Here is an 11,044-nt window from a genome sequence, read left to right as displayed (position 1 = left end):
TTTCCATCGAGGTGGTGAGGGAGGGTGGCTTTGATAGGGAAATATTTGCGATCATCAGTGTGACTGTGAAAAACGGAACTGGTGGCCTCAGAGAGTGTGTCCTAGCTTTGATGGCAGAGGGGGCATTTCTTACCTTCCTGTTCATATGATGTTTTAAAAATTAGAGTGATCGTCTGTACCTCCTAGCCTTCTGATTCCACACTGTTCCCATTACAAAGCTTACCCTTAAATTTCAAGCACATTTCGAGTTGCCTTCTCTGAGCTGGGCATTGTGAGTGGGAGGAGAAATTGTTCTGCCCTCAAGAGGATCGTGGCCCAGGAAAGATGACAAACATAACCAAACATGATAGGAGATAGGCTTGCGCTGCAATAAAGCTGTCCTGAGGCCGTAAGGGAATACAAGAGAACATGGAAGAAGGGCACCAGTTAGCTTGAGCTGACCCCTAAAGAACACATGGGAGTTAGGAGAGGCGCTCAGGCGGAGAGAGCAGCGCAGGCAGAGGCTGGAGATGCAGGAGGGCCAGATACGGCCGGATAGAGGGTGACGTCTGCTTCTCAGCTCAGGCCTGCATCACAATCTCCTGGAAAACTGGCTAAAGTGCAGATCGCTGGGCGACTCTCCAGAGTGTCCCAGCCAGTAGGCCTGGGGTTGAGCCTCAGAATTTGCATTTTTTTTTTAAATTTATTTATTTTGAGAGAGAGTGAGCAAGAAAGGAGCGGAGAGAGGGGGAGAGAGAGGATCCAAAGCGGGCTCTGTACTGACAGCAGAGAGCCCTTTGGGGGCTCAAACTCAGGAACCATGAGATCATGGCCTGAGCTGAAATCAGACATTGAACCTCCTGAGCCACCCACATGCCCCAGAATTTGCATTTCTAACAAGTTGTCAGGTGATACGGGGGCAAGGACCACACTTCGAAAACTGTGGCCAGTGATGAAGCCTAGTGTGCCAGGCTAAGAGTTTAAACTTCACCTGAGCATGATGGCAAGTGAAACCTTACCAGACTTCAAGCAAAGGAATGGCCAGAGTCTCATTTTAGGAAATACTATAGCGACACTGTGTATGATGGATTGAAGGGAGGCAAAAGAGGAAGGCAGGGATCCGGGGAGGCTGTTTCAACAGTGTGGGTCAGAGGAGAGGAGGTTCTAGATGAGGATACCACAGCAGTGGCCCTGAGGCCTACTATGCAGACATTGTGACCAATGCTGGAGAGCAGGATTCGAGTCTAGAGTAATTCCAGGTCTCTGGCTTGGGAAGTAATTGATAGAGATGCTCCTCAGTGAGATGGGGAGGGGAAGATGTGGGAGAGGAGCAGGTTGGGAGGAAGATTGAGTACAAATCCAGATACGTTGGAATGTCCAAGGAGACGTGGGTGTGCAGCTTAAGAATGATCAGGGCTAAGAGATACGGAGGAGGGGAGGGGGGCGGGACAGAGAGGCAGGCTCTGAAACAGAAAACTTCGAATCTCTCCTCAAAAGAACGGACTTCATTTGCAAGGGAAGTTCAAGCTTAAGGGTGCTCTCTGAAACCTTGGAGGTTGTGAAAGGCAAGTGGCAGGAGAATGATAGCTTTATTGGAGGTAGAGGTTGAGCTGGGCTAGCGAGTGTGCTAGAGAAAGATGGGGAAAGAGACAGCCGGGAGGAGCTCTCTCGGGGTCAGAACAAATCTCAAACACTGGCCGTGAAACTGTCCCTTCAAAGAAACCTGAATTTGATTGGATCAGTTTGTGGAGCCATTTCTTCCCCCAAAGCATTGTTGGAAAATATATAGCAATTAGCCAACAATTCGTGTAGCTTAACAGCTGGGTGTGGTCAGGGAAAGAGGTGAAAATCACTGTCATGCTAGGGTTACTGGGCATACTCAAGTCTGCACCCCCTGAATGAGCAATAGCAGAGGCTTTGCACTGTAGGGAGGTGGGGGGTGGGAAGTATATGGACTCACTAAAATGATCAGCCACTCACTACCCAAATAACAATAACAAGACAAGCCCTGGAAAATTCACAAATATATGGAAGTTAAACAATATACTCCTAAATAACCAACTGAAAAAGAATAAAGTTGAAGTAGTCACATGTCACAGTAAGTCAAAACTTAGTACAAAGCAACAATAATCAACCTAGTGTGATACTGGCATAAGGATAGATGTATGGATCCATAGAATAGAATTCAGAGTCCAGAAGGAAACCCATGTGTCCATGGTCAACTGATTTTTCACAGGAGTGCCAAAACCATGCAATGGGGAAAGAATAGTCTTTTCAACAAGTGGTGCTGGGACAACTGGATAGCCACATGCAAAAGAATAAAGTTGCGGGGGGCTAGAGAGGGACGCCTGGGTGGCTCAGTCAGTTGAGTGTCCAACTTTGGGTCAGGTTGTGATCTCACAGTTGGGAAGTTCGAGCCCTGCATCGGGCTGCTGCTGTCAGCCTGTCAGCCTGTCAGCGTGGAGCCCGCTTTGTATCCTTCTGTCCTCCTCTTTCTCTGCCCCTCTCCTGAGCATGCACGTGGGCGTACTCTTTCTCTCAAAAAAATAAAAACATTAAAAAAAAAAAGAATAAAGTTGGAGCCTTATGTTACATCACATACAAAAATTAAAATGGATCAAAGACCTAAATGTAAGAGATAAAACTATAAAAATCTTAGAAGAAACCATAGAAAACTTCATGACATTGGATTTGGCAATGACTTCTTGGCCATGACACCACAGGCAACACAAGATAAATTGGACCTCATCGGGGTGCCTGGGTGGCTCAGTCGGTTAAGCGTCCGACTTTGGCTCAGGTCATGATCTCATAGTTGGTTGGTTGGGTCCTTCATTGGGCTCCACCCTGGTGCAAAGTCTGCTTGGGATTCTCGCTCTCTCCTCCCTGTCTGCCCCAACCCCATTCGTGCTCTCTCTCTCACTCAAAATAAATAAATAAATAAATAAATAAATAAACTTAAAAAAAAAAGTAGACCTCATCAAAACAAAAACTTTTGTGCATCAAAGGACACTGTTAGAGTGAATAGACAACCCACAGATTGGGAGAAAATATGTGCAAATTATATGTCTGATAAGGGATTAATATCCAGAATATATAAAGAATTCCTACAAGTCAACAACAATTTAAAAAAAAAAATTAATGTTTACTTATTTTTGAGAGAAAGAGCACAAGCCGGGGAGGGGCAGAGAGAGGGAGACAGAGAATCCAGAGCAGGCTCCAGGCTCTGAGCTGTCAGCACAGAGCCCGATGCAGGGCTAGAACTCACGAACTGCAAGATCATGACTCGAGCCAAAGTCAGACGCTTAACCGACTGAGCCACCCAGGTGCCCCATTTTTAAATGGAAAGGATGTGAGTAGACATTTCTCTAAAGATACACAGGTGGACAATAAGTACACAAGAAATGCTCAGTCATTAGAAATGCAAATCATGGGGTACCTGGGGGCTTAGTCAGTTAAGCATCTGACTCTTGATTTCGGCTCAGGTCATGATCTCACCGTTTGTGAGTTGGAGCCCCGAGTTGAGCTCTATGCTGACAGCCCGGAGTCTGGAGCTTGCTTCAGATTCTATGTCTCCATCTCTCTCTGCCCCTCCCCGCTTGCTCTCTGTATCTCTCCCAAAATAAATAAAAAGAAACTTAAAAATTTTTTCTAAAAAAAAAATGCAAATCACAACTACAATGAAATACTTCTTACCCATTAGATTGGCTGTTATCAAAACAAAACAAAAAAACAACTTGTAGGGGATGCGGAAAAATTGGAACCCATGTGCGTTGCAGGTAGGCATGTAAAATAGCAGCTGCTGTGAAAATACCATGGAGATTCCTCAAAAAGTTAAACACGTGATCCAGCACTTCTGGGTATATACTCAAAAGAATTGAAAGCGGGGCTCAAACAGATATTTGTGCACCCGTGTTCGTAGCAGCGTTATTCACAAAAGCCAAAAGGTGAAAACAACACAACTGTCCATCGGTGGGTGAATGGGTAAACTAAATGTGGTCTAGACATACAAGGGAATATCATTCAGCTTTAAAAAGGAAGGAAATTCTGACACATGCCACAACATGGGTGAATCTTGAAGACATTATGCTGAATGGATAAGACAGACATAAAAGGACAGACATTGTATGGATGCCCCTATGTTAGCTACCTGCAGTAGTCGAATTCATGAAGACAGAAAATAGAATCATGGTCATCAGAGGCTGGGGAGAGGAGGAATGGGGAGTTAGTGTTTCATGAGTCACACTTCAGTGTAGGAAGAAGAAAAAGTTCTGGAAATGGATGGTGGTGATGGTTGCACGATGGTGTGAATGTACTTAATGCCACTGAAGTGGATACCTGATCGGGTTAAAATGGTAAATCTTAGGCATATTTTACCACAAGAAAAAACAAATCAAAGACCTAAATGTAAGAGCTAATTTTATGAAAGTATTGGAAGAAAACATAGGAGTAAATCTTCATGACCTTGGACTTGACGATGGGTCCCTAGATATGACACCAAAAGCACAAGCAACAAAAGAAAAAGTAGACAATTAGACTTCATCAAAATTTAAAATTTGTGTGCTTCAAAGGACACTATCAAGAAAATGAAGAGACAACCCACAGAATGGAAGAATCCATTTGCAAATCATCTATCTGACAGGGGACTTGACTGCAAAATATATAAAGAACTCTTACAGCTTAATAATAAAAAGACAAATAGCCCAGTAAAAAATGGGTAAAGCATCTGAAAAGACATTTCTCCATAGAAGTGTATAAATGGCCAATAGATACATGAAAAGATGCTTGGTCATTGGTCATCGGGGACCATGCAAATTAAAACAGACTCAAGTCACTTCACACCCCACTACGATAGCTGTGATCAAAAAGTTGGGTAATAACAAGTGTTTGCAAGGATGTAGAGAATTTGAAACCCTCATATACTGCTGGTGGGGATGTAAAATGGCGCAGCCACTATGGAAACCAGTTTAACAGTTCCTTACACAGTTAAACAGAGCTACTATGCAACCCAGCTATTCTGTTCATTGGAATGCAGTAAATCCCTTGCATTCATCACATTTTTATGCAAGAAAATAAAAACATATATCCACAGAAAAACTTGTACACAAATATCCGTAATAGTGTTACACATAGTAGCCAAAGAACGGAAATGACCCCAAATGCCCATCAACTGATGAACGAATAAGTAAATGTAGGGTGGCATATCCATACCATGAAATACATTTGGCAATAAAAAGAAATGAACTACTGCTACACGGTACGACGTGGAAGAACCTTGAAAACATGCTAAGTGAAAGGAGCCAACACAAAAGACCACGTGTTCTGATTCCATTTATATGAAATGTCCAGAACAGACAAATCTATATGGAGAGCAACTAGATTTGTGGTTGCTTATGCCAGGGGTGGGGATTTATTTCTCTACCACCTTTGTGAGGGAAAGCTGGTAGATCTTTGTGGACATGGTTTCTGGACTGGGAGAAAAAAAAAATGTTTTTTTAACAGTTCTCCAGCTTGAACCTGCTCTCCAGGGGTGCGCCCTTCTCCCAACTCAAGCTGCTTCCTGAACTCTTTCCCACACTCAGCTTTCTCTTCCTTCACCTGCAGGAGTTTGAAGACAGCAGGAGTTTGAAGTCTCCCGCGGTAGCTTCCTCCCACCTGCCAGCTTGGGCTTGGGCCCTTAGGCAAGCTGCCCCTTTAAGAGCACCCCCCCCCCCAGCTCCTCCCTCAGGCCTGTGACCGGATTTCCCCATCAGGGCCCCTCCCTTTAAAGCCACGGCTCCATCTTTCTGACTGGCTGTGTACAGAGACCCAAGTACCCACCGCCGAGGGGGCCCTGGGTGCTGAGAGTCTGCGCAAGTGGGCTATGACAGGTGCACGTGGGACATGGAACCACTTCCCCGGGGCTTAGGAGGGGCCCGGAGTGGGGACAGGGTGGATCCTGGGATGCAGCAGAGCCACCCAGGAGTGGGCAGGACATGTCACTGAGCAGCCGCTGTGTGCCAGACACTGTGTCAAACCCCGTCTATATCTTCTGCGAAGCTGTTATTATTCCCATTTTACAGACAGGGGAACGGAGCCCAGAGCAGCTGGCTGACTTACCCAGGGCCCTACGGCTAACCAAGTGTCAGAGCCAGGGTCCGACCTCAGGTCAGTGTGACTCCAAGGCCTTGATGTTGTCTCCTCTGCATCACCTGCCTGACGGGTCCTGGCTTCTTCCCAGACTTCCTTTTTCCTGGGTTTCTTGTGCGGTAGAGTGGGCTTAAGGCGAGGGAGAAATGGGTTATCCTCTCCTCCCCCCCAGGACCAGAACTTGGGTCCCTTCCTCCTCCCAGGAGCTGCTTGGAGATGCTGCTGCTGCTGCTGTTCCTTCTCTTGCTGCTGCTGCTGCCACTGCTGGCCGTGCTCTGGCAGCGGCAGCCCCAAGATGCCAGGCTGTCCTGGCTTGCTGGTCTCCAGCATCGTGTGGCAGCAGGGACCCTGTGCTGGGCAGCCGCCTGGCAGCAGCGGAGACTAGAACAGAGTACACTGCACGCGGGCCAGAGCCAGCAGCAGGCCCTGAAGTGGTGTCTGCAGGGAGCCCAGGGGCCCCGCGGTCCCCTCAGGGGGAACACAGGTGTGTTTCCAAGGGGCTGGGGAGGTGGCCCCAAACAGATAGAAACCCCACAGGATAGTCAGATTTCAGAACCCAAGGATTCCCTCTCACCTTCTACCGCCAGCACAGAGGGGCCCAACGCAAAGACCCTACCCAGGCTCAGGATTGTTCAAGATGAATTTTCCATTCCTGGGCCCCAGTAGCCCCGCTCAGCCTAAGCCTATGCTGGGTTCCTTATTAAGGGTCTCACCCATCTTGCCTGAAACTCTTGGGAAACTGTGGCTTCAGGACGAGTTTATGATGTCTTTGGGGCTACAGATATAAGCACCTTCCGGAACCATCTCCCACTGACCAAGGCCAGCCAGGCCCAGGAGGAAGAACATGAGGGGCAGCTCTCGCCTCCTACCTCAACCCAGTACTACGGGGAGGCCTCTCTGCAGGTAAACTGAGAAGGCTGGAGCCTAGCCCCATTAGAGACCCCTACTTGCAGCCAAACCCTCCCAGTAGGGTGGGCAAAGAACCCCCAAACTGGGGGCTCAGGGACTGGCTCAGGCCCAGGGCCAACACCCTCTTCTTGTCTCCCTCCAGGCCACCTTGCTGGGTCTGGCAGCCCTAAACAAGGCCTATCCAGAAGTGCTGGCTCCGGGAGGCACCGCCTGTGTGACCCCTACGTCCCCCTGGCCCTGCCCTCTCCCCTGGCCTTGGCGTGCCTTGGGCCAGGTTAGCGCCCCTGGAGCCAAGCGCCCTGGGGCCCTGCTGCTGAAGGCACTGAGGTCCCCAGGGCTGCGGGCACTGGAAGGTGGGACGGCAGCCGAACTCCTGGACGTCTTTGTGGGCCTGGAGGCGGATGGCGAAGAGCTAGCTGAGACAATAGCTGCCGGGAACCCAGGGGTGCCTCTCCCCAGACGGGCAGCTGAGTTGCGGGAGGCCCTAGAGCAGGGGCCCCGAGGACTGGCCCGTCGGCTCTGGCCGAAGCTACAGGTGGTGGTGACTCTGGACGCAGGAGGCCAGGCCGAGGCTGTGGCTGCCCTGGAGGCATTGTGGTGCCAAGGGCTAGCCTTCTTCTCCCCGGCTTACTCTGCCTCTGGAGGTCAGCAGGACTCAAGGCTAGTGAGCTGGGGCAGGGGGCAGAGGTCACACGGCTAGCTGCCAAACACTGAGCCCTACCTAATCATTTAATCCCCCCAACACCAACAGCTCCGTTATACACATGCAGAAACTGAGGCTCATAGAGGTTAAGAGACTTGCACAAATTCACACGGCGCCAGCATTTGGCGCCAGGTCTGCCACCCCCCGAACCACCGCCTCCTCCCAACTGGGGCCTCAGAGGTGGCACACTGAGCCTGGGGGAGCCAGGAAGGAGGGGTGGGAGGGCAGCAGTGGGAACAGCTGCTCAGAGAACTGGGGCCTGGGGGCCCGGGGGAGGGGCTACTGCCTAGCAGAAAGCAAGGGCACCGGCCACTGAAGGGCTGCTTGCTCCCCACAGGGGTGGTGGGCCTGAACCTGTGGCCAGAGCAGCCCCGCGGGCTCTACCTTCTGCCCCCTGGAGCTCCTTTTATTGAGCTGCTCCCAGTCAACAAAGGAGCCCAGGAAGAGGCTGCCTCTACCGTCCTGCTGGCCGAGGCCCAGAAGGGCAAGGAGTATGAGCTGGTGCTGACCGACCACATCAGCCTTACCAGGTGATCGCCTGCCCACCCCTCTGGGACCCTATCGAAGGCCAGGGATATGAGCGAATGGGCCCCTGGGGCTGACCTCGCCCCCCACTCCTCCACCTGTCAGGTGCTGCCTGGGTGATGTGGTACAGGTGGTTGGTGCCTACAATCGGTGTCCAGTCGTCAGGTTCGTCTGCAGGTACGTGACCCCCTGGGGAGCTGAGGGGCCGTCCTTGTGCCCTAGGCTCCTCTGTCTCCTTCCTCCTCCCCAGGCTGGGCCAGGCCCTGAGTGTGAGAGGAGAAGACATTCGAGAGGATGTGTTCTCTGAGGCCCTGGGCCGGGCTGTCGGGCAGTGGCCAGGGGCGAAACTGTTAGACCACAGCTGTGTGGAGAGCAGCATTCTGGGTAAGCTTCTCCATCAGCTCCTGCCCCCCATTCTTGAGTTGGCTGCCCCCCATGCCATTCCATGCGGATGGAAGAACTTTAGAAAAGAGGTCAGAAGACTTGGCCTCTTTGGTTGCTCCTAACACAAGTCCTAGCTCACTCAGGTCTAACTCCCATCCCTCCTGCTGCAGTCTCTCCCCCTTTCCCTTCCCGGCCTGCTTCATATTTACGATTTGGTTTTGGGTTCCTCTCCATTTACCCTCCTCTCTACCAAGGGATCCCTCTTCTCCCATGAACGTCAGAGTAAGGTGGAACAGGTAGGAGCACCGGCATTGGCGTTGGGAGCTGCCCTGTTGACAAAAGTGTGTGAACATGGGGGTTTGTCTGCAGATTCCTCCGAGGGCTCGGCTCCCCACTATGAGGTGTTTGTGGCGCTGAGGGGCCTGAGAAACCTGTCAGAGGAAAATCGAGACAAGGTAAACAAGACAGGGATAGGACAGGACGGGACTGCGTGTCTCCTTTACCCTGCATGACTCCAGGTGCCCTGGGCGCAGTGGAGTGATGGGGAGGAGGGGGGCGGGGAGGAGAGCTTCCCTGAGGCTCTGGGAAGGGAGAGATGAATTCCCACAGACACATATGGACACATGAAACACCTACCACACATACCCTGGGCACCATCAGGCATCCCTCATCCACATGCCACACAGCTACACACCAGCCTCACTCAGGCCGTTCTGTTTCCAGCTTGACCACTGCCTTCAGGAAGTCTCTCCCCGCTACAAGTCCTTGCGGTTCTGGGGCAGCGTGGGCCCTGCCAGAGTCCACCTGGTGGGGCAAGGGGCCTTCAGAGAACTCCGGGTGGCCCTTGCAGCCTGCCCTTCGTCCCCCTATCCTCCTGAGATGCCCCGGGTCCTGAGGCACAGGCACCTGGCCCAGTGTCTGCAGAAAAGGGTGGTGTCCTGAGCTGAGAGGCCTGCCTACTGCCCCATCCCCCTCATAGGCCACTTGGTACATTCCTCTGTGGCCTCTCTGGATGGGAAGTCTTGGCCAGGGTCTTCAACTCTGTGTCATGGGACAGTTGCTCATCAGAACCCCAGGCCTGAGGGAGGTCTAAGCTGTTCAGCCCGTTCTGAGGAGCCCACGTCAACTGGCCCCTGCAGTGCCCTCCCTGAAGTCCCGTGGCGCCCTCTGTGGGACACTGCTAGAGTTCCCACATACTGCCGATGTCTCCTGTGTCTCCAGGCCCAGTCACTGGGCAGGCTGGACGTGTTAACCGTTAATGTTCCCCAGGAGCAACCCTCAGTCAATGAGAGACAGAAGTCAGAGAAAGAGACCTCAGCGTCACTGTCCCTGAGTACAATTCTCAAGTGTCTTCTGCACCGGTTGCCCGTAGTGGTAACCCTCTGATTAACACAATTCTTACTGGTTTTCCTTCCACCCTGCCCATCCCCATGTTTTCATGTGCTTTGTAGGATTACCTCCCAAATAAACCACTTGCACCCAGATTCTGGACTCAGGGTCTGCTTATGGCGAAACTGTAGTAGTCTCATTCATCCTGCTCTTGCTGCAGGCTGGCTTCCCCCACCTTCAGCTCTGGACACCAAGGCTTTCCCCCCACGCTCCACTCCAGGTTGGGGTAGGTCCTGGGGACCCCTACCATGGCCTAGGTCAACCCAGAAGACCCAGAACCCACTCCTCCTCCCTCTCTCCACTCCAAGCTTACTGTAAATGGGGAAGGACTGCTCCTCAACTTAGCTGGCTTAGCACAGGTGCCTGTCTGGCCCAATACCCACAAATCACCTCCATGGGCAGGGGCTATACTACAAGTCAGGAAGTATCACAACAGGAAGCAATCTCAGAGACCATTTGGGTCAACTGCCCATCTTAGCAGTGGGGAAACTGAGGCTTCCTGAGGCTGTGAGGCTTGCCCAAGGCCCCACAAGCTCCTCTTAAGTAACACAGTCCCTGTTCCTGATCAGTTGCCAAGTCACCAGTTCTACCTCTGAATTACTGCTGGATCCCATGCCACATCCAGGCCACCCAACCCCCCATCAACCCCACAACTTCTTCCTGCTAAAACTCTCCTGTGTCTCCACAGTGGCCACAGGATTCAGACCAATCAGCTTAGCCTGCAAGACCCTTTGACCCACCCTGGCCCTCACTTACCTGTCCAGCCACCTCTCCCCTGAGAAGGAAGCCACAGCTATGATGACCACACCCTACTATCCTGCATGAGCTAAGCACTGTCACCTCCAGGTCTCTGCTCAAGCTGTGCCTTCTGTGGAATGCCTCCTCCCCAATCTTAGCTGATGGAAATCTACTTGGCATGCAAGGCCTTTTTGGGGTCCTTTCTCCCACGAAGCTATAATTATGCTAGGTTGCCTCCCCACCTGGACTTTGGAGCTCCTGGAAAATTGGGCCATGTCTGATGCACACTGT

At 51.3% G+C, this 11,044-nt stretch overlaps 1 protein-coding gene across 2 annotated transcripts; it reads left to right on the top strand.

Moving 5' to 3' along the window:
- Nucleotides 1-5,751: 5,751 nt before the first annotated feature.
- On the top strand, nt 5,752-10,146 carry GHDC (GH3 domain containing). Of its 2 annotated transcripts, XM_007087660.3 has the most exons (10): nt 5,752-5,846; nt 6,039-6,123; nt 6,309-6,589; nt 6,887-7,008; nt 7,157-7,658; nt 8,055-8,247; nt 8,348-8,419; nt 8,493-8,626; nt 8,996-9,081; nt 9,350-10,146. In XM_007087660.3, the coding sequence occupies exons 3-10, from the start codon at nt 6,322-6,324 to the stop codon at nt 9,566-9,568; spliced, it is 1,596 nt and encodes a 531-aa protein (XP_007087722.2). In that variant the 5' UTR covers nt 5,752-5,846; nt 6,039-6,123; nt 6,309-6,321; the 3' UTR covers nt 9,569-10,146. The 2 variants fall into 2 exon arrangements, with proteins under 2 accessions (XP_007087722.2, XP_015395526.2); XM_015540040.2 differs by having other exon boundaries at nt 5,752-6,123; nt 6,278-6,589.
- The last annotated feature ends 898 nt before the right edge of the window (nt 10,147-11,044 follow it).

Source organism: Panthera tigris, chromosome E1 (assembly GCF_018350195.1).
Source record: "Panthera tigris isolate Pti1 chromosome E1, P.tigris_Pti1_mat1.1, whole genome shotgun sequence".
NCBI classification, from domain to species: Eukaryota; Metazoa; Chordata; class Mammalia; order Carnivora; family Felidae; genus Panthera; species Panthera tigris.
The sequence above is the reverse complement of the archived record's forward strand: the minus strand, read 5'-3'. Positions and strand labels throughout refer to the sequence as shown.

What these genes read in the sequence shown, in the direction of transcription:
- GHDC (XM_015540040.2), top strand. Translation starts at nt 5,952, where the DNA reads ATGTCACTGAGCAGCCGCTGTGTGCCAGACACTGTGTCAAACCCCGTC. An exon ending in GGCTTACTCTGCCTCTGGAG is followed by an intron (nt 7,659 to 8,054) that starts GTCAGCAGGACT and finishes TGCTCCCCACAG; the next exon opens with GGGTGGTGGGCCTGAACCTG. An exon ending in TGTGGAGAGCAGCATTCTGG is followed by an intron (nt 8,627 to 8,995) that starts GTAAGCTTCTCC and finishes GTTTGTCTGCAG; the next exon opens with ATTCCTCCGAGGGCTCGGCT.